Source organism: Hirundo rustica, chromosome 7, assembly GCF_015227805.2.
Source record: "Hirundo rustica isolate bHirRus1 chromosome 7, bHirRus1.pri.v3, whole genome shotgun sequence".
Taxonomy (NCBI): Eukaryota; Metazoa; Chordata; class Aves; order Passeriformes; family Hirundinidae; genus Hirundo; species Hirundo rustica.
The window spans coordinates 15,551,234-15,572,672 of NC_053456.1; the positions used below are offsets into that span (position 1 = coordinate 15,551,234).

At 55.8% G+C, this 21,439-nt stretch overlaps 1 protein-coding gene and 1 long non-coding RNA gene across 2 annotated transcripts; both read right to left on the bottom strand.

Annotated features, from left to right (window-relative positions):
• Positions 1-500: 500 nt before the first annotated feature.
• On the bottom strand, positions 501-8,866 carry LOC120755361 (motor neuron and pancreas homeobox protein 1-like). Its single transcript, XM_040070180.1, has 3 exons — positions 8,431-8,866; positions 1,328-1,488; positions 501-809 (listed from the first exon to the last, which is right to left on the bottom strand). The coding sequence occupies exons 1-3, from the start codon at positions 8,864-8,866 to the stop codon at positions 501-503; spliced, it is 906 nt and encodes a 301-aa protein (XP_039926114.1).
• A 2,502-nt stretch (positions 8,867-11,368) lies between these two features.
• LOC120755326 (uncharacterized) lies at positions 11,369-15,320 on the bottom strand. The gene is made up of 3 exons (XR_005701737.2): positions 15,302-15,320; positions 15,146-15,202; positions 11,369-11,705 (listed from the first exon to the last, which is right to left on the bottom strand). It is a non-coding gene; the product is annotated as an uncharacterized LOC120755326 (long non-coding RNA).
• Positions 15,321-21,439: the final 6,119 nt, after the last annotated feature.

Below are 21,439 nucleotides of genomic sequence, written 5' to 3' on the forward strand. Positions count from 1 at the left end.
GGAAGCAAGACAGGCTGGCATGCAACCTGGGCATCCTTCCCAGCTCTACATGCCACCAAGGGGAAGGACAAGCTGGCAACACACCGGGATGTGCTGCTCCAGGCACTGTCAGATCTGTAGGGAAGTGGCAGTGCAAAGACAGGTCTGGGGCCTCTCTCCTCCAGCTGTGCTAGCAGGCTGCCAGCTGTCCAAATTTGCTCTCCCCACCTTCTTCCCCAGCGACCTGGTAGGACAGCACAGTAGCAGGACAGGGGATTTTCCTGTCCCCTAAGGAAAAGCACAGGCATCCAGATAACAGCTTTATAGGGGAGGGATCTGGGGACTCCTCCAGATACACACAGAGGAATAATTACAAGTTAAATAGGATCCAAACACACATAAGTTAAAGCGTAGCAGGTGCCCTTCAGCCCCCTGCTCCTTCCAGGCACAGTCTGTGTCTGCCAGCAGAGACCCCCCACAGCACAGCCTGGCCCCTCTCCCCAGCTGGCTCCATTTGCCTTTCACAACACAGAGCCAATCTTCCTCTCTGTGGCACCCATCTCGTCCTCTTCCTCTTCCTCGCCCCCCGAGCAAGACGAGTCCGGGCCGTAGCTCAGCTCGGCGGCGCTGCAGTGCAGGAAGCCCGAGTCAGGGCTGTGCCCCATGAACTCGGGGCTTTCAGCAGCTTGTCCCTGGGGCTCGCCGGGCAGCAACTTCTCACAGGTTTTGCTGAGCCCTCGTTGCTTCTCAGCCTCCACCTGAGCCCCCTGCTCCTTGGCCTTGCGACTCCGCTTCCACTTCATGCGGCGGTTCTGGAACCAGATCTTCACCTGCAAAGGGAAAGCCCTGAGGGCAGAGGATGTACCCTGCCCCATCCTGTCCCCACTCACCCCCTCACCTTCCCTGCATGGAGGGTGCCCCAAAACCTATTAATTGTGGGGCATCCCATGGTGCTACAGGTATGTGCAAAGAGGCTGAGGTTGTCACAGGGACAGGAATAATGCGGGCTGCTGCCTTCCCCCATCCAGCCTCCAGCCAAGGATATGCACAGGGACATTTTCATTTTAGCCCCACAAAAAGACCCCTCCCACAGTATGCTGAGAGATGGGAAGGCTCTGAAACCCAACTTGGAGATGCCAGGTAAAAAGAGGAGCAGTATTTCTGGGGTGCCCTTCACAAGAGAAGAGCCTGGAGCCCACCAGGCAGGTCTCTGCAGGAGATGCCACGGAAGGGGCACTGATGGGAGCAGTGGGGTGTGTGGCTGACGGCATTAGCATTGTTCATGACCTTGACTTGCCCCTATGGCAGCTCCATGGTGCTATGCTCCATCCCCCCAGGGCCAAGGTACCTGCGTCTCCGTGAGCATCAGCGACGTGGCCACTTCAAAACGCTTGGGTCTGGACAGATACTTGTTGAGCTTGAACTGGTTCTCCAGCTCCAGGAGCTGTTGGCTGGTGAACGCTGTGCGGGGCCGACGGCACTTCCCCATCAAGCCAGATTGCGGGGCAGCTGTAGGGCAGACAGCGAGTGGGGTTCAGGGGACAGCAGACTGGTAGGGGGACACAACTCCTCAGCAAACCCAGGATGAGGAGGAAGGTGAATGTCTCCATCATCTCCCACCCCAATAATGGCTTTATTGCCTGATAGGAACCAGTGAGATATGTTATCAGGCCTCGGTGTACCACTGGGATCAGCGCTGCGACTGAAATTAATTCTCTTTTTTTATTGCTGGGCCGCACAGGTGGCAGCTCAACGGCCAGGGGCTGCGGCGGGGCTGCCCGTGAGCTCCGCTATCTTGCCTGCAGCCCTTGAAGGCAGAGCGGCAATGAATCAGGAGGCAGCAGGAACAAAGGGACCTTTGAGAGTCCAGCGTGGGGTGGCTGCCGCGCTCTGTTTGATCCTTGCTTATCTCCCCTCCACTGGCTTTATTGTCCCCCTGGGGTTCAGCTTTTACTGCTTCTCCCAGCACCACAGCGGCAATCAAACCCAGGGGTTTGCAGCTGGGAATAAAGTGCTGAAGCAGCAGGGAGGGGGAGAATGGGAGGTGGTGATGGTGGGCACTAATGCAAAAGGCCCTTGGCGCATCCCTGCTGATACATCTTGGGCAACAAGATGGAGCATCCTGGCCCTAAAAGTGTGCCGTGCTTGGCAAGGGCCGTTCCAACTCACCCACTTTGCTGGGCATGGGGCACCATTCATGTTATCTCCCCAGATTCCAGCTTTGATCCCAACCTACCCATCTCCCGAGGTGTCCATCGAGCCCTTCACAAACACAGCGATGACGCATGAGGCAGGGATTTATGAAAGAGGTATTAACTGATCACAACACAGGCTTGATCCCAAGTACCTGGATGCTGGGTGGGTCAAACAGATAGAACACAAGCTGGGCTAGGATAGGCACAATCCCCTCTCTTCTGCCTGTAGCCCCTCAGTGCCAGGAGAGACAGCCTGTGGGACCCACCTTGTAGCCACTGGCCAGTTAAACGAGGGACTGACTGAACAGAGACACACTGTACCAATGATTCCGACAGACATGACGCATTATTTTGCATATGAAACATATTCAAGTCTACAACTGAATGAGAGGTTCAAAAGATTTCCAGTACAAATACAGCTGAAAGATGTCTCAGGTCTGCAGAGCTTGGCAGCCATCTGGGCTCTGACTGGCTGTGGATGCTCTGGCTGTACAAATCCTTCATGGAAACATGGGATCAAACAGGTCTGCAAAGGCTTCCTCTGGCTAAGGAAAGGAGGTGTTATAGGAACTAGGATTTGCAGGGATGGGGCAGCCCAAGCTAACACCCTTTGCAGCTCCTCGGGGAGGGAAAGGCCAGAGATGCATCAGAGAGAAATGGAGGGGAAATCCATTCACTCTGTGTTGGTGGGGGGCAGCCCCAGGCAGTGTCCAGCAGCCCAAGGACTCTGGGTCCCAGTGAGCCTCCTTTGCTGACAGAGATGGGAGGGTGGCTGGAGCATCTGGAGCCCCAGAGTCCCCCCCTGCAACGAGGTTGCGCTGTGCAGTTTGGCTGTACCAGGTCAGGGAAGGGCCCCTCTGAGCATGGTCTGTAGAGAATGTTTTGGGGAGATAGAAGGGAAGAGGTTGTGCCCTCTCAGCATTCAATAATCTGGGAGTTCTGTGCTTTCTGGAGCTGGAGGGTCCAGGAGTGAAGAGATACCATATTCTGGGTCTAAATTCCCCACTCCAAAGCAGAGAACCCCGGCTCAGCTCCTAGGGCATCCAGGGAGCACAGAAATCCTTCAGATCAACCTGAAAGGCTCCTCTGTGTCTCCTCTAGCAAGGTCATATGCGACCAGACTAAAACCAGATGTGGGAAGAGTAGAGGCACAGAAGTGCCTCACAGAAGAATCTCAATCCCAAAAGCAATGCAAGTTTGGTCTGTCCACCTTCAGAGGAGCCTGGAAGGCAGCCTGCTTTGACAACAACCTCTCAAGGGACACATTTTTCCCCAGGTAAGCTGCTGAGGACTGCTTGGTGTAGCAGGGAAGAGAGTATCAGAAAGTTTGTCCAAAGGTCAAATAAACCCAAACAGGATACCAAACAACTACCAGTGCTGGGGACTGATTTCTGGAGCATGGTCCTGCTGCCAGCCCCGATTTCTCCTTCTCAGAGTCCAATTCAGTTTCAGTGCAGTGTATCCATTACAAACATTTTACAGTGCCCAACTTCCTTGGAAATTCACCCTGCCTCCTGCCACAGTGCTGACAAAAAAACCCCAAACCAATCCTCAAACCCCTCTGTGGTGCGGTCATATAGTTCAAGCCACCACTAGTCCAATGCCCAGCCTACAGAGTATGGCTGGCCACCTAATCTGTGACCTCCTCGTACAATACACCCTTCAGCAGCTGTAATTATCCATCACCACTGCTCCCCACTGTCACTTGTTCAAGATTTGGCCTCCACACCAGGTGAAGTAAGCCCAAGCCAATACAGGCGACCTTCAGACACCCACGGCAGCAGGTTTTCATGGACCTGAATGACCTGAACATCCCTGGCATCAGCTCTGTTGTTAGCTTTCCTAAAGGGTTCTAGCTCTTTTGTCTGGAGAGAGTATGACAGAAGAGGATCTGCAGATTCTCAGTGGGGAAAAAAAAATGGAAGGAGGTAGAAGCTGAGACTGAGGGAATGAGGCAGCAGCTGCTGGTAGCTCCAGTCTGTCCTGCCAGTTTGCTTTGCTGAGTCCCATCCTTCCCTGTCCTGTAGCAGGCTGCCACATGGACAAAAAATCCTCCCAAGGGCTGCACAGCAAGCATCCCTCCCTGGGCTTACCTTCTCCACTAAATGTTAATTGAGCTATGAACCCATCCCTATCACAATCAGCATCTCAGAAAGAAATATCCTTTGGGAAGGCTCTCCATCCTATCCACCTCCTACCAGAAGACAGGTGACTGCCTCAGCATCACACCTTTGCTTGCCAAAGGATTTATTATCTGCTCAGCCATCTCCTCCAGCACTCCATCCAGGATCAGAGCTTGTCTCAACATCCCTTCAGCCTGGCAGGGCTTGGACCCCCTGATGGGTGCCTGGCATCTGGCTGCAGTATCAGTAAATAAATTGCTCGGCCTGGGGCCAGGAATGCCCTCTGAATCTGAGGCCATGAGCTCTGCAAGGCACCTGCCTCCTGGATAATTAGATAAAGCTTATAAAGAATTGTTGGTTTATTTGATACACTTCCGTCTACTTGATAACAAGGGTAATCCTAGGTTGATATTAACTCACTTGTTTTTAATTTGGTTTGTTTAACTATAGTTCACTTAACTTTGTGGTCTGGCTGATAAAGGAGAGGAAATTAACACCCTGACTACTTTAGGTGTTTCTCCAGATGTCAAAGCTGGAAGGGAGGGAGGTAGTTTCAGCATCAGGGTCATAACCAGAGGCTTTTTCTGACCTGCCAGCAGCCCTGGCCATTATCTGTGGGGCAGCATGTGTAAGGGCACTTGCTACTGCTGATAGCCCCTTGCTTACTCCACCATTAAACCTCGATTGCTGCTTGCCAGCTGTTTCCCAGCCCTTATGTCTAGCTGACACCAGACCACTGTACACCTGGTGAGCCTTGGAAGGCATTGCTTTTTGAACAAGTTTGATAAGACTTATCTTGCCTGCTCTCCTAGCCCAGCACAGCCCATCAGCAAACTCCCTGCCATCATGGACAGGATCTGATCTGGGCTTCAGGCCATCAAGTTAGCGAGTAGGTGATGCAAGGAAGTGGCGTGAGAGGAAAGCCATCTAAGCACCAGGTCCCTCGGAGAGGATCCTTCGCCCCGCCTGAGAGTCTACAGCTGTATGTCACTGCTCCCCACTTCTACAGCTCTCAGCTGCAGCGGGTCTCTGCATTTGGCTCCCACCACTGCACGGCATTTCCACACCGACAAACAGGGCACATAAATCACAGCTCCCAGAAAAACTAATCGGCATGGCACTCCAGTGCCAAATGCTCCCCCTGGGTGGTTCAGCAGGTGCAAAAAGCCCCAGGATAGGGATCCAGGCTGGGGATAGCGGAGTCTGGGCGGGCAGCATCCCTGCTTTCTGCAGCAAGGGCACGCCTGCTCCTGCACCTAGGCCCTCCACAACCCTCTCACTCCGCATTGCAGCAGAGGCAGCCAGGCACTGCATGCGGCTCTGCACAGGTAGCTAGAGAGGGAAGCACAGCACCTGCCTGCCTCACAGCAGGGGCACTGCTCTGAGAGAGCCCAGCACCCAAGCCCAGGTCAGGTTCCTAAGGGTACCAACTGTCTCAGACAGTCTCCCTGGCATCCTACCTCCCCACACACACGTGATAGGAGGGAGAATGTGTGTCATGAATACCCACAGAGCGTACAGTTCATGGGTTGTCTTGCTGCTTCCCCCTCCCTGACTGTCCCCAGATCAAACTAAATCACGCCTGCAAAGCATTGCTACTCATGCACCCAAAGAAGGAATTTATTACAGAATTTAGTCCTGGAATTCCCTTTAAAAAAATCTCAAGGGCTATCTCCTCCTAGAATGATCTATAATATGTCCTAGAAGGCTTCCAGATTCATCTCTTACAGCCATCTGTCCATTGCTCCTGCGAGAGTTAAACATGACTGGCACCAGCAGCATTGACACTTGTACTCAGTCACTCTGGAAACTTCAGCCAGGCAGGTCTGTCCATCTGTCTGTCTAGGCTGGGTGGTGGGACAGGGACACCCACAAACCACAGGCAGCCCAGGACCCCTGTGCCAAAAATGGAAGGCTCCTGCCCAGCTCACCACGCTCCTCAGAGAGATGAGGAAGGGCAGCACGTCCTAGGAAGATGCCCTTTCCTGTCCCTGGCCCTACAGCATGGCCAGGACACTGGGGCAATATGAGCCCAGACACAGCCTTAACATGCAGCTGGAGCCAGCCCTGGTAAGTACAAGGAGAAGGCATACTGCAAAGGACCCTGATTTCAGAGCTCCAGTGAGCCCACAAGAGCAAGAAGACATACTTGAGAACCCTTAGGTTACCAATGGAGAGAAATAAGGATGCGAAGATGGATAAGGTTCTCTTCTTCACAGCAGAAGAATTGCTGAAGTATTTGACAGGACACTCTGGAGAGAAAGAATTCCCACTGCAAAGGGCACCCTAGAATTGGGAACAAACACCTTTTAGTAAGGAGATGGATTGAGGCAGCAGTCACTCTGATTTAATAATTTACATTTTTGGCAGCTTTTGCTGCATCCTTATTACACCTCCATGTACCTACCCGGCTTTGGGGTCTCCAGAAAACAGGTAAGTAATACTTGGGTCAGAAACTGCTTTTCCTCCCTCTGAGGTTCCCTAGGAGCCCTTTTCAGTGTTTTCCATGGGACCCATTGACATTCTGGTCCAGTGCATTCTGCAGAGCTCCCTTCACAAGTTGTTCTCATGCCAATAATTTGGGTTTTGTTTCCTTTTGCTGAGGTTTTTGATACATTTAGCTGAAGAGCTTATCCTGCTTTTGAGAGGAATGGGGCTGATGTCCAAATACCTCTATATTATCCCCAGCCAGAAGCTGTGCTCAGGGCGACAGGATCAGGTGCAGTAGAGCATTCCCTCTCTGGTGAAACACAACCCTGTATGAAGCTGCCACGATGCTGAGATACACCAACAGACCCAGACCCTTCAAAGATAGCATGGCCTCTGCAGAGAAGCAGGGAGATGTAATAAATAATAAAGATTTCTAATTAATAAAGGTTTCTTTTTTCTTGTCTTAGTGACACGTTTGAAGAGCGCACATAACCCATAGCACTGGAGGCTTATTCTACACCTCTAGATTCACAGATGGACCTTTCCTAAAATCTAGGGAAAGCCAGGGAAAGGGAGACAGCATAGGGAAAAAAAACCCATCCTGTCTCCCTTTAACCTGACCAGGAATGGTTTGTAGTAGGAATGATAAATGTGATTTTTCAAGTTAATTCTATTTTCTTGCACTGATATTTATCCAGCCTTTTAAAACTATTATTTTGCAAATGGGCTCCCTGATTTTCAAGACACTACGCTCAGCTAACAAAACTGGATACTCTGACGGGGCTTCATTCACACTCGGTTTAATGCCCATCTTTCCCAGCACAGGGCAGGGTCCAGGTCTCACTGCCAGGGGCGCCAGTCCGCCACGGGACAAGTTCCTGAAGTCAATTCTCGTTCCGTCCGTGCCCTGCGGGACCTTTCACAGCAGCGCGGGACGCGGTGCCTGCCCGCAGCCCTGCTGGGCACCACCAGGAGGGACCGGAGCAGAGCACGCTGTCGGGCCGCCCGGTTCCCGCAGCTGCCGCCGGCAATGAACTCATCGGTCCCTTCATCCGCGCTCGCCGAGCGCGGCGGTGGCAGGACCCGGAGCGCCGGCCCGACCCTGCACGGGGGCCCGATCCGGCCGCGCATCCGACAGGACCCGGGCGGGTTCGTTCCCAGCCGCACAGGGAGGGATTTATTCGTTTCCCAGTGCAGGTTTTTGCGGCCGTTTCTTTATTTTCGTTTCCTTCCCGCCCCGCCCCGCAGGATCCCAACGAGTCCGCGGCGCCGTGCGGAGCCGGCGGCCCGGGTAGGCGCGGTTCGGCTCTGCCGGCAGCGGCGCGGGCAGCGCTGCTCGGGGCTGTTCCGGAACACCGGGCAGGCGTGAAGCGAGACTTTGCCCTTCGGATCTGTTCCCCAGGGCCTCACAGCCTTCGGAGGTCTCCGGAGGGCGAGTCACGTCCCCGCGCGGCTCTGCCGGGCTGGGAAGGGGGTCTGGGTACAGGAAGAACCACGCACTGAGGTCAGCCCGGAGGGTTCAGTGTCCCTGCGGGGTCCCGACCCGGACCACCGGGGGGCCTCGAAGGGGTGGGTTCGGGAAACCTCAGTCCCGGGTCGTCGAAGGGACCTGCACCCCGATGTGCCGGCGGACGCCCCCGGGGGTTGGAAGGGCCCGGAGCCGTGTTCCGCCTGCCGGGAGGGTCGGTCCCCGGGTCACTCACCGTTGAAGTCGGAGAGCCTCGGCACCAGCATCCCGGCTCGGATCCAGTGCTCCAGAGGGAAGGAACCGGCCACGGCCGCCTTCAGGTGCTCTGCGCCGGGCGGCGGCAGGTGCGGGATGCCGGTGTAAGCGAACGCCGGGTGCTGGCCCCCCAGAGTCGGGAGCGGGTACACGGCAGGCGAGTAGAGGGCCGGGAGGGCGCCGAGCCCGGGGCCAGAGAGGTGCAGCAAGCCGGGCTTGGGGACGAAGCCGGCCGGGGCGAGGGGTGCAGCGGCCGGGGGAGCCCGTGGTGAGGGGGTGTCGGAGCGCCCCGCGGGGCCGGGGCTCGCCGCCGGGCTCCCGGGGCTCAGCCCCGGCGGGGAGGCGCTCCGCGCCGGCTCTTCGGCCAGGAGCGCTTCGATGCGGAAGTTTTGGGACTTCTCCATGGGCTTGTGCATGGCCCGGCCCCGTGCGGAGCCGTCGAGCCCTCCGGCGCCCAGGCGCTCCCCTGCCAGGGCACACAGGCCGGCCGGCCAGCCCCGGGCCAGCCCCGGCACCGGCGGGCATTCACCCGTGGGGCCGCGCCGCGCTCAGCGGGGCTGCCCTCGAGGGCAGCCCTCCTCTCCGCTCCGCCTCCCGGGCACTCGCTCGCCCGACGGCACCGGGGTGGGTTTTAACCCCCTCTCCACCTACCCCAGCTCCCCATTGGCTCCGCTCCGGCCCCCCGCCCCGCCGCCCTCCTCCGGCTTCCGCAGCCCCCGGCACAGCGGCGGGCACACGCCAAGGACTGACCCGGGCCGCTCTGCCCCTTCCCCGGCCCCAGAGGTCCCCATAGCCGGCAGGACCCACACAAGGCGCTGAGCCCACCATCCTGATTCAGAGTCCCGTGGCAGGGAAGCAGGTCTGTGGTTGCAGCGACTGGAGATCCGGAGAGACTTCAGCGTATGTAGGCAAAGCCCTGCTTTGCTCCAGAGCTGCCCTGGCACCGTGGAGCCCCCAGGCACTTGGAGGGCAGAGTGCTTAGCTGGGAGGGCAGGAGAGGCGCTCACTCAGCAGCAGGCTCCTCTGCATCCTGTGCACTGGGGGTCACCACCCGTCCCCAGCTGCACTGTCTCCCATTGCATCACTGCGGTCCAGGGAGATCGGTGGACCTGAGCTGGACCACCACCCTCCATCACCTGTGTCTGTCCAAGATGCCAACCCAGCAGGTGCATACAGGCAGATTGTTATTAATTTGCCTGGTCTTACCTTTCCTAGGCAAGACATAGCTTAGAGCATAACTCCTGGGAAGGACAGAGACGAAAGCTTTGGCTGGTCTGGGAATAGTGGATAAGTAGGAGCAGCACTGGTCCAGATCCCCTGGCACTGGCCTTCAGGGAGAGGCAAAGTGCATGTGAGTGCTTAATCTCTGCCATTAAGGGTCTGCGCCTGTATGTGTCTGGTTCCCACTTTTCTGTGTCCTTCTGACACAATGACACAAGCCTCTGCTTTTTAGTGCCCTGTGGTGTGTCCTGCTCCTTGGAAGGGAACTAAGGCAGCTGTGATTGCCCGGCCTAAGTGTAATAATGGCTAAAAGAGATTCCTGTTCCTGCACTGCTCTGTTCCCTGAGCAAGAGATGAGCCCACCCCACTGAATCTTGCATGCCACAGAGGTGGCAATCAGATGCCCAGAGAGGAGAAAGGCAGGAACATATGGGGCCTTCCTCAGCCTTCTATGCTTCCTCTGCTCAGTACCCCAGGGACTTCTCTTCCCAGCACCAAGAGAGTCTGGTCTGTTGTCTGCTGATCTCCCTGCACATGCATCGCCCTGCTGAACGGAGCTGTAAAGGTCCAAACATGTGAAACAACTTCCTCCTTCCATTGCCTGAGCCCAGCACCAAACAGCTCCACTGAGTGGCCCAAGATCCTTCTGTGGGAAGACACACTTTTCCCAGTGCCTCCCTGACTGAAGGGCAGGCATTAGCATCATGGAAAGCTCAGAGCTGGATTTGCTCAGAAAGGGATTTGGGGTGGATGTCACCCCACAGTGATACACCTGACTGGGCCAGAAGGTACTGAGGGTGGAACAGTGCTCCTTTCCACCTCAGCTGAGCTGTGCCTGCTGCTCCAACCCATCTACCATCAGGGAGGCTGTAGGGCTCCCCTCTTCTCCCCCTGCCCCATCCTCCTCTGCTTACCCAGGTGTTGTGGGGTCACCAGGATACAAGCCAATGTCCCCACAAGCAAAAGGGCACCAGGCACTTTCTCCCCCCATGTGAATTGCCAGCACAGCCAAGCAGCGGGCATAGACAGGATGAGACCTGGGGAGGAATGGAGCAGACTGACTGCCGAGCACAGGGGGAAACTACAGGAAATATCCAGGGAACAGAGAGCACAGTGAAGGTAGGACAACTCTTCTGCTGCAGATCAATAGCCTACTTGGGAAGGGGGCAGCCATCACTTCCTTACCTGAGCCCTCAGGACTGAATTCAGGGATTGCAGTGGATTGTTAGCTCTGTACAGGGAATGCGCCTTGAGACTTGGAGCAGAGACTGGGTCACAACAAAGGACTCACTACTTCAGCCATCCCCATGGGGTAACACAGGCAGGTAGACAGCCCAAGAAAGCCCAGGTAACTCCTGGCCAGCCCTGAGACCATTTGTGACGGCACCCAGTGTATAGCTCAGGCAGTGGGGGCAGGGCTTGAGTGAAGGGTCTGGGTCACAGCCTTACTGTCCTCATGGAAGTCCCCTACACTAGCCAAGAAGGTTTTCCGAAGACAAGCAACTCCCCCAAGGATCAGCAGCTCACGCTAGTGCCCAGTTCACTGATGCCAGGGTGATGCAAGTGCAATCAGCCAAGCTGCAGCCTTTGAATTGCACAAGCAAGAAATCTTTGCCGACAGAACCATAAAACCTGGTTTATTTCTTTATTTAGAAATATCTGAATAAAGAAATCTAGAAAAATCATGGTGGGGGTGATGGGTGGAGATGTTTGGACCAGACCCTGAGGGCCTGTAAGAGGGTTGTCCAAGACCACAGCAGCTGGCGCACAGCCCATGCTGTGCAGGGCAGAGAGATGGAGCCCAGAGTTTTGTGCAGAAGAGCTGGGCTGGGTGGTGGACAGCAGAAGGGGCAGGATGCAAGGCAGTGATAGATGCCAGGGTGCTGATGAGTTCACAGTCTTCAGGGTCATTAATCAGATCAGAGCTGGATTAAGGTGTCTGAGGTCTGATTAGCTTCATTTCCCGCCTCAGGAAGGAGGGAACTCTCTTTCCCATCCATCAGGTCCTCCAGTGACAGCTCACCTGGTTGCTAACTAAATCAGAGGACTGTAATAAGTGGATGTGACTGTGGCCTGGCCCCTCACCTCTGCCCAGCATCCTTCCTGCACAGGAGGGTCTAAGCAACCCTGAACATCAGCCACAGGTGACAGACCCCAAGATACCAGCCAGAGAAAGAGCTCATTCCCCCAGTTTGAGAGTTCAGGGCACTACCAACAGAAACTCTCCCAGGAAACCAGGCCAGTTCAGGATGAGGTGGAATTTAAGGGGATATGTTCCCAGTCAGCCTCACATTGCTCCCAGTCCCCCCACAGCTCCCCTGTGCTAAAACCTACCCAAAAACATCTTCATTTGTCCCCTGCCTGATGCACCTCATGTTCAGTGTTCCCTAAGGTACCTCCACTTTTAACCACTTAGACTGTTTCTGTCCAGAAAGTGCAGACCAGTGAGAGCTCCATGCTGCCCACGCAGCAGCAAAGTTCCTCAGCTCCCTCACCTCTCTGGGGCAGACCCTGATCATAGCATCCCACACTGAGCAATGGGCATCACCAGGAGGGTTCACACAGCCCAGAGCTTCCTGGGATTTTTTCATTTCCAGGTATTTTGGGAGGTGTTTTCTGGATGTGCCTCAGCTGGACATTCAGAGCTCAGTCCTCATTCAGTCACCCGAAAGCAGCACCCCTGCAGGTACACATAAGCCCTGCAAAGCCTTTTACTGCTGATGGGAGGGTACACAGCTAGACAGCTGGAGCTCTTTATTGTGTCCATAGCCTCTAGAGAATTGACTCCATCGTGACTCCCACCCATGTAAGGTCAAGCACCAGGAGTAATACTAGAAGGGCAAACCCCCACGCAGCCAGACACAAAGACACCCAGGTCTGGTGTACCCAAGTTTTCAGCAGCTCTAGAGTCCCACAAGACCACCAACAGCACTTCACACACTTCCCCAATTTGTTGCCAGCAGTACCTGGGCCCTAAGAAAACAGCCATGGGAATCACAGGCAGTATTTGGGAGCACAGTTCAGTTTTACAGCCCCACTACTTCCTCAGTATCACCTTGGGAAGCAACGTAATGTCCCTCAGCAAATCCAACTGCCCCAAGATCAAAGCCAAGGGTGCCGAGGAAAATCCATACCCTGATTAAAAGTTCCCGACTGGGACCAGACTTCCATTTTCCCAGGATTGAGTCTTCGTCCCAGACACAATATATGACATGGCCCATGCTGGGGTGTCCTGATTTTCACCTAACCTTTCATTTAGGACTTCCCTAGACGATTTAGCACCATGTCCATTCTTTCAGCTTTGGGTCAGCTCCTGCTTTGGGTCAATAGAGGTAACCTTTGACAAAAAGACTGTGCAGGAATCGATACTTAGCCCATCCCAGAGAGGTGACAGAAACTCTGATTTCTAACCAGGCCATTTAGGCTTTTAGGTGTTGAAAGAACTCCCTGTCTGCTGCCAGGATGGCTGTACCTGTTTGCTAAGCATTAACTACTCACCAGGTCACAGCCCCCAGAGCTTTCCACCTTTAGAAATCACTTCTCAGTAAGAAACCTAGTGTGTCAACCTTGTTTAAAGCATCTCTGAGGAAGCAGAGATCTCTGTGTTCTGGACCTGGTGCCTCAGGTCATCTTGAGCCATTCCAAGGTCTGTAGCCAGCTAGTGGAGAAGTACAGCCTGGAGTCATCACTAATACTGGAGACAGGATGTAAACATGCTCAGAAGTGTTTTCCCAGCTCTGCCCCCATGAGAGAGGCTGTAGGAGCACCCCACTCTCATCCCCAAGCAGGCTGAGCCCCTGATAAGAAGTGCTAGGTCCAAGAGCCCCTTTTTGGGGTGTCCCAGGTTATGTGGGAGCCCTGACTACTGCCCACAGCAGGGTGTTGCCCTTGCCCTGCCCCTTACAGCCAGGCCACCTGCTATCTCCAGAGTCTGGGAAGCCACAGGAGGCTGGTGGGGAAGGTAAATAAACTGCCAGCCCAGCGATGATTTGTGGCTAAATGAACAGTCTAAGTCACCTGTGAGTGGCTTGGGGCCATTAACCAACTAGATAATAGGTCTTAATCAGCCCTGCAGCGGTGGGAGCTGAGTCTACCTTGTCTCAGATCTGGCACAGTCAGCTCCGAGGTTCCACGTTGCTCGGGGGCTGTGCCCTCTGCAGAAACATTTGTGGAGGCATCCACAGGCTGCCATGGGAGCAGAGCAGCTGTCTGCAGAAATGCTCATGGGGCTTCTCATCTGTCTTTAGGGGACTCCTTCTGCTCTGATGGTGACAGCAGACAAGTCAGTGAAGCCACCTCCCTGCCTGGCTCCAAGGTCCTGTGTTCAGTCACTGCCATGCTCTGTCCCTGCCTGGATCCCTTCTCACGTGGGCTGGCCTGATCCTGCCCACCTCAGAGACTTCCAAGGCAGCCACAGGCTCCTGAGGGTCTCTTCATCCTGGCCTGTCAGCCACTCAGTCCAGCCGGTGTGGATCTGTCCTGGAGCACAGAAATCCCCGTGCTTCCATCCCCCTGCGCACCGTACCCAACCTCCACCCTCCCTCCGCACGGAGCCCCAGGTGCCAGCCCGCAGCGAAGGGGTTAACAGGCAAAGCAAACACGGCTCAGTCCCTCCCAGACAGGCCTCCTGCAGGGATTTCTGGGCAGCTGTTTATTTAGCCAAGCAATTCCTCAAATAAGCAGCCTCATCTCTGATGGGACATGGCAAGGCTGAGCAGAAAAACGTGTTAACAGCTCCCGCTCCGGAGCAGGGGAATAGCAAGCCAGCACAGGAAGGCTGGCAGGGCAGGGCAGGGAGGGTGCCTGCACCAGCAGAAACAGCCAGGGCAGCTCTGGAATGTCACACCTGATCCCACCACACTGCCAGCACCCCTCAGGATCAAACACAGGGCTGCAGGGGATGCCCTAGAGCTGTTAGGTTCCTGGGATTCAGGAATGCACTGCAAAAGTACTCAAGGGTGGAGACAAAGGGCTTGTCCCCTTGTAAACACACGGGGATGGAGTGACACGTCCACACATGGCTTGGAGTGACAGGGACACAGTCAGCTTGGATCTATTTCTTCCAAGGACTTGGAGTACAACCACTACATTTCCAGTCCTGTTAGCCCCTGACCACTCTGGAACATCAGATCCTGAATCACCATGAGCACACAGCATCCACACAGACATCTCCTTCATCCTACTGCCCCCAAATGAGGGAGCAGCACCTTGGCTCATCCTCAGTGTCCATCCTCACCCCAGGCCTTGTCTTTTGGGGGAGAGACTAAACAAGCCAGCATCTTCCATAGCTCAGCATCATCCAGGGAAGCAGGGAAGTGACTAAATGTAGCAGGTCCCTCCTGCTGCTCCCCCACGCCGTGGCTCCCACAGCCTGGCACAGCACTCCAGCACAGTGTGTCTGGTGTCACACATCCCTGGCACTGCCAGGCTCACCTTCCCTCAGCACCAGGGGGATCCCCTGGTTTTCCCCTCACCTCCACAATCTTCTGTTTTGGCTTCACTGCGTCTTGTCCCAAAGCCAGAACTGCTGCCTGTGGGGCGACAGAGCCAGGTTTGGGGCCTGGGGGTGAAGGAGTGAGAGGGAAGAACCCCCTCACGAACACCACTTCCCCCCACAAACACAGCCTCACCTCTCAGCTGCTAATGGCCTTTCCATGGAGTCAGCACCTAACCTGTTCTCGGGATGACAGGATAAATCAGCTGCTCCTCCCAGGACCTTGGGCTCTAATTAATGTCAGCTCATTAACAAGATAACGGCCATTTATTACCCTGTCTCCCTGGCTGCTGATTAACCCTTTCCCAAGGTGGGGGCAGGGGATGGTGATGCCATGGGACAGGAATGGTGGGAGACAGTGACGTCTCGTCGGTGTGACCCAGGGACAGCAGGGAGGGGGGACATGAAGGCGTGGGCGAACAGGACTGCAGAGGAGCCGGTGGGAAAAGGGGGAGTGTCTTTCCCTAGCAGTATGGCAAAGGCTCACCCGATAAAAGCCTTGAAGGAATAGCAAGAGTCGTGGGCTCCCCTTGGATTGTCGCTGTCACCTCCTGCACATCCCTGTGCCTCAGTATCCCCAAGCGTCCCTACAGGCGACAGTGTGGATGAGACCCAGAGCTCAGCACAAAGGCCCTGCACAACTCTGGTCCTCAGCCCCTATTTTGATAAGGACCTGCACGGATCTACAGGCAGTGGGAAGCCGCCGGAGTCGAAAACACCCCCAGGTCCATGTTCCCAAGAACTATCTATGCCACAGAGCCACAGGGTGGGATAATCTGTCCTGGGGCAAGAGGAAGCTTTTGAGATGCCCTTGACCAAGGCCTGGCTATGGAGTGCAGGGGCTGGGGCGGGCATGGTGCCACCGCCCAGCAGTCCGGCACCAGGCTGGGGGGGTAATGCTCTCAGTACATCCATCACACTGCTCGGCCGCTCCCTATTAGCGGGAGCAGCGGCTGGTTAATCAGGCTGAGGGCTTCGGCTCGTTAAGCTGACACCTCCGTTGTGAGAGTGAGACATGGGGGCAAGCAAGGTGTCACTTATTTATTTTCTTCTTTCCCAGGGAATATATTAAACAAATTAAATTCCTGGAGTGTTGGGTCAGCACAGCCGGCTCTGCGCCTGTCCCAGCTCCACCTAGCTCAGTCGTGGGGAGGGGACTGTGCTGCCCAGCCTGCAGCAAAGCCAGGCACTGCTGCAGGGTGCCCTCCCCAGCTCCCTGCAGTAAGACATAGCCCTAATCCCCGTTTCCCTCCCTGGGCTGTGCTGCAGTCGTGACTGCTTGGCACTGCTGAGGATGGTTGGGAGGGCAGGTCTTGCAGGAAATGCAGTCCATGATTCCGTATGGAAAGTCCCCCAGGAACCCTGCTGCTGTTCCTGAATGGGCTTCCTTGGCCCCACAGGGAGCGGAGGTGTGACGCAGCCCTGGCTGCTTTCGGGACAGCTTGTAATGCTCCCTGCTCCAAGGAGAGCCAGGGGCTGATTTCAGCCACAGCACCAAGACCTCTTTGCACTCTGGTACTGGGGACACCTGGGCTAGTGCCAGGTTGACACTGGAAGGTCTCTCTGCAAGAGGGAGAAAACCAGGAGGGAGTGCACTTGTTCCCTGTAAAACAGGGAGAGCTGGGAAGGAGTGCATTTGCTCTGTAAAACAAGTCTCCATCACAGGACTGTGGGAGCTGGGCATTTAAAAAAAAAAATGCTGTGCATCCCAAGAACAGCTTTATGCCACAAGCATTAACCTCATTGGTATTTGGCCTTAAATTATACAAAGACATGAGAACAAGAGCCTTTGCTGAAGCAATCCCCTACACTGGGCCCTTTGCCTGCTTCGGCATCAGTCACCCCTTCACAGTCAACTGCTGTCCCTGCTCAAATTCCCTGAGGGTTGGGATGCTGTTTCCTTGCTGCTGGGATGCTCTGCTCCATCCCAGCACCGGCTCTGTTTTTGCTCTGCTCCAGGTCTAGTTAGGTGACAGGGATGGATGGAAAACTCACAGCAAATTAGTCATTAGTCCCTGGAGTTGTTTATTTATTGACCATTTGCAACTCTTCTCTCCATCACCACATTTTCCCTCCCTGTTTTTCCAGCAAAGTCAATGGCAGCCTGTCCTGCTTCCCTGTCTCACCCCATCCCGTCTTGCCATCCCCATCTCTTACATCGGTCCCTTCTACCTAACCTCAGTCCTTCAAGTGCCTCTTCATTTCAGGAATGGACCCATCTTTTGCTGGTGGAAGGGTGACTCCCTGGAGGTTAGTGAAGAATTAGAAATAATTTAATTTACCTCCCTGTTCGGGTGCTTTGATGAGCTGAAAGGCCCCTTGTCAGGAAGCAAATCCATCTTCCTCCAGCTTTACATCAAATTTCATTCACTAATTAGAAACTCCTGCCCTAGACCATGCTGCCCCCACCCCGGCCACCCCTTCTCCCCACCAGCGCCATTATGAAAATAAATTGTTCCATTAGCTGCATTGTTGTGGCTGTGGGGCCCAGTGCTGGGAGTTATTAGAGCAGGAGGGAGGGCGTTGGATTAAGACAAATGATTTATTACGGAAAAGGACCCTGATTAGATTCTTACTCGTCCCCAGCGTGTGGCCGCATACTCACACACCCCCATCCTGCCGTGGCACCACACGGCCGCTCGTGGAATCCCGTGCCGGATGGCGGTGATGTTTCTCCTGGGGCTGCACCCTGCTCACTGCTCTCACAGCGCTGGGAGTCCCCCAGATCGTACTGGGACATGAGGTAGCAATTGATGCCGGCTGCCCCCCGCACTGTCCCCAGCTGCCCCTGCCTACCTCGCACTTCTTCGGAGGGTGGGGACCACCAGCATCACCCCCAGCTCTGCCAATTCTGCAGCAGGGACCCGCTGTGGGTACTGAGTGTGTCCTGGTGTCTGGGGAGGGGGAAAGGGAAGGGAGAGGGTGACTTTGTTGGGTTAGCTCTGTACCCCACACTGTAGGAGCGGGAGCTAAGGGTGCCCCACCAGCAGGAGTGTTGGCAGGGTTCACCCTGTGTGGTGGGAGAGGTTGTCAGGCCCCTCATGGGTCCAGAGTACTCTCTGCATCTGGCTGATGTGGGGTGGGCATGGCTGCAGAGGTGGGTACTGTCACGGCGTGCCCATGTCCTCACAGTGCCTAGCTGTCACTACAGGCCAAGTGCATGTACCCTCCAGCTTATCCCTGGAGGGGACAGAGATCAGGGACACTGGGACATGTGAGTGCTATAAAGGCAGGGATATAAAGGATACAAGCTGAAAAGAAAGTAATTTGTAGCACTGGATGGCCATTCTGAGAGCTGGCGGGTGTCTGGTGGGTGTCCAGTGCGACGGTGGGCAGGTGTCTGTCCCGGGGATAAAGGTACGTGCAGGGGACGGGATGCGCGCGTCTGTCTGTCTGTCCGCGGTGCTCATACAGGCACAGCAGGCTCTGGTTGACACCCAGAGGCTGTTGCCTGCTAGAACACCTCCATCCCTGCCCGGGTGAAGCTGCCGCGCTCGGGCAGAGGGGCTCTGCAGCACCTGTAGTGGGGGGATGTTCCCAAGGTTGCTCTCACACAGGTGTCAGGGCTGAGAGAGAGGCGATAGGTAGGGGGCTCGGGACAGAGGGGGAGGTGGAGCAGGAGTTGGGGGTGCAGGATGGGCTCAGCAGCACACATCACGCTGCCCCCGCGGCTCCGTGGGCCCGGGGACGGTGTCTTGGGACACCCCGCCTCCCCCCAATAATAGCGCTGCAGAGAGCGGGGCCCTGCCCTGCTCGGGAGCAGCAGCACTCCGAAAAGCCGTCAAGTTTAATTACGCTAATGCAAGTGAGAGCGGGAGGCTGGGAGCGGCTCCCTGTGCGGGCACTGCCGGCGGGCAGCGTGCAGGGCCGAGCCGGGCTGGGCAGCTTCTCCGGTGATTTTGGGCAGGCGGCTCTGGGTCGGTCAGCCCTCGCTGGGAGGAGAGTCCCCGCAACCTGCTGTACCGATGCCCGCAGGAACAGAGATTTCGGGGTGATCCCCCCTCCCCAGTCACGTCGCAGCTCGGGCCACGGGGGCCCGATTGGACCCAGGGACGATGGGTCCACCATGCCCGGAGACACTGACCCTCTGCAGGGCAGGTTTGGTTTCCCACCCTGCTGTCGTCCTCGTGCCACCCAAACCCGCCACGAAGAGGGAATTCTTGCGAGAGGCTCCGCTCCCACTGCCCGAGCCCAGCGCTCCCCTGCCCCTCCGCTGCCGGGACCCCAGCATCCAGCGGCTCAGCTGGCAGCGGGGAACGAGCCTGGCTGGCGCTGCCGCGGCAGAAGGCCGCGGGGCAAGGGACAGACGGGAGAGGCGGGGACGGGGACGATGTCCCCCCTTGTTAACAACGCCGGACCCTGTCGCCTTTTCAAGGCTCTGAATAGGGGGTGGTACCTCTCTTCTGCTGAATTAGAGGCCGGGGTTGTTGGAGCCGGTTTAACACGCTCAGACAGGGTTGGAAGGATGGCCGGGGGGGGGGGGGGGGTGCTACCCCAGATGGGAACATGTGGGGGGTGTCTCCTGTCGCCACATGCTCTTCCTCTCCCTCCCACCCACCATTTACATGGTAATGAGGACAAATTGATGGAGAGACATCCATTGTGGGACCCTCCAGCCCGGCCCTTCTGCCGGCCACCCACCAGCATCCCCATCCATCACCGCCCCTCGCCTGGCACCGGCACGCTGGGAGAGGGGTCTGCTTCACGTGCCCACGGGCAATGGGGCAGCTCCCAGACTGTCCTGGTTCTCCTGGGGCTTGGTGACAAGGCAGAGGATGACATCCAGGCAAGGGAGAGACCCCCGTAAGTCCTGTCTGTCAGCTGGTCATGATTTTGTCCTCAATATTCTTTTCATGTGGGGTTATGGAGCTGTGGGGGAGTTAATGGAGCTTCAGACAGACCCGAACATCTTACTTGTGGGTGTTTTCCCTTCCTCTCACCGCCCTGAAGCCAGCTCAGAGCCAGGCTCTCTCAACTTTCTTTCCCTGCCTCCATCCCAAAGCAGCTACCATATACCCTGCAGTAACCTCCTAATGGGGCAAAGGATTCTTCCCGCACGCTCGCTGATTCCCCTAAAAACCTAGACGTGGAGATGATCCACAGCGGGCGCCCCGAAAAGCATGTTCTCTCCTTATGCATCCTCTGCCTCTGGCTCCCCCTGCCTGCGACAGCATCCTGATTGAAATTTCACTCCGTAAAGCGCTTCTAGTAAGCCTGACCCCGTGGCCCCTCCGGGGACCAATTTGTCCTTCTCTGTAATAAGAACCTAATTAAATTAGCTCTGCCGCTTTGCAGAGCCCTTAAATTAGCCCGGTGATGAGGGCCCTCGCTGACAGCCTGCTGCCGAATTGCTTCACACTTGCCATGCTGTGGGGTCCAGGGAAAACCCCAGGGAGATCCTGATCCCAGCAGGGCCTGGGAGACCATGGCAGGGCAGCGTGGGGATGGGACAGGGTGTGTACAGAGATCTGCGTGGGTGGGACAGGTGTGGGGAGGTTCTGTGGGGCTGCTGGACTTTCCTTCTGCCGGCTTGGTGATGCAGTAGAGGGAGGAGAAGGCTAACAAGGGCTGAGGAACAGCGCTGACTAACACTAGTGACACTGGAAACCTGTCTACAGGATACAGGCTCCATCCTCTGGATTAGTGGGTGTTGTGGTGATTGGGGGTGGTACCGAAGGATGGACAGGTACTGAGGTGGTGAGTCCAGGCTGGGATGGGGAGGTATCCCTGGCAGTCCCACAGTGGCTGTTCCTACTACATCCTGCCCCACTTGCCCTAGTTTCCAGGTGGCTCTAATGACTGTTTGGTGCCATGTAGACCGGGCCAATCCCACAGCTTCCAGTTGCCCACCTCCCCTGCGTACGGATGGAGTAGTGAGGAGAGAGATGTCATCCCTCCTGGTGGAGGCCACCGGGGTGACCAAATCTCACTCCTAGAGAAGCACATGATGCCCTCTAGCCGTGCTTGTCCTTTAACTGTGGGTGCAGTAAGCACCCCCGATCCCTGCCTGCCCTCCCTACACCAGAATTCAGAGCTCCTGACAGGGAGACAATGGATTTATTGGGCTGCGTCTCCAACCAGGAGAGGTACATCCAGTGAAGAGACAAAAATACACCTGCCATCGGCCACGCTCACGCTCCCTCACTTCATTCTGGACAACAATCACCACAGAAGCTGTGTTTTAAAATAATCTTTAAATAATTTTTGCTTTTTGTTTAAAAAAAAGAAAAAATCCTCCCCCCAATCAAACGATTTCCCACCCCCACCCTGCACT

Bases quoted from the DNA above. Each gene is read 5' to 3' on its own strand.
- LOC120755361 (XM_040070180.1), bottom strand. From the start codon at position 8,866: ATGCACAAGCCCATGGAGAAGTCCCAAAACTTCCGCATCGAAGCGCTC. The intron at 1,489-8,430 runs GTGAGTGACCCG...TCTGCCCTACAG, and splicing joins GAGGCTCTCCGACTTCAACG to CTGCCCCGCAATCTGGCTTG. The intron at 810-1,327 runs GTACCTTGGCCC...TTCCCTTTGCAG, and splicing joins TGATGCTCACGGAGACGCAG to GTGAAGATCTGGTTCCAGAA.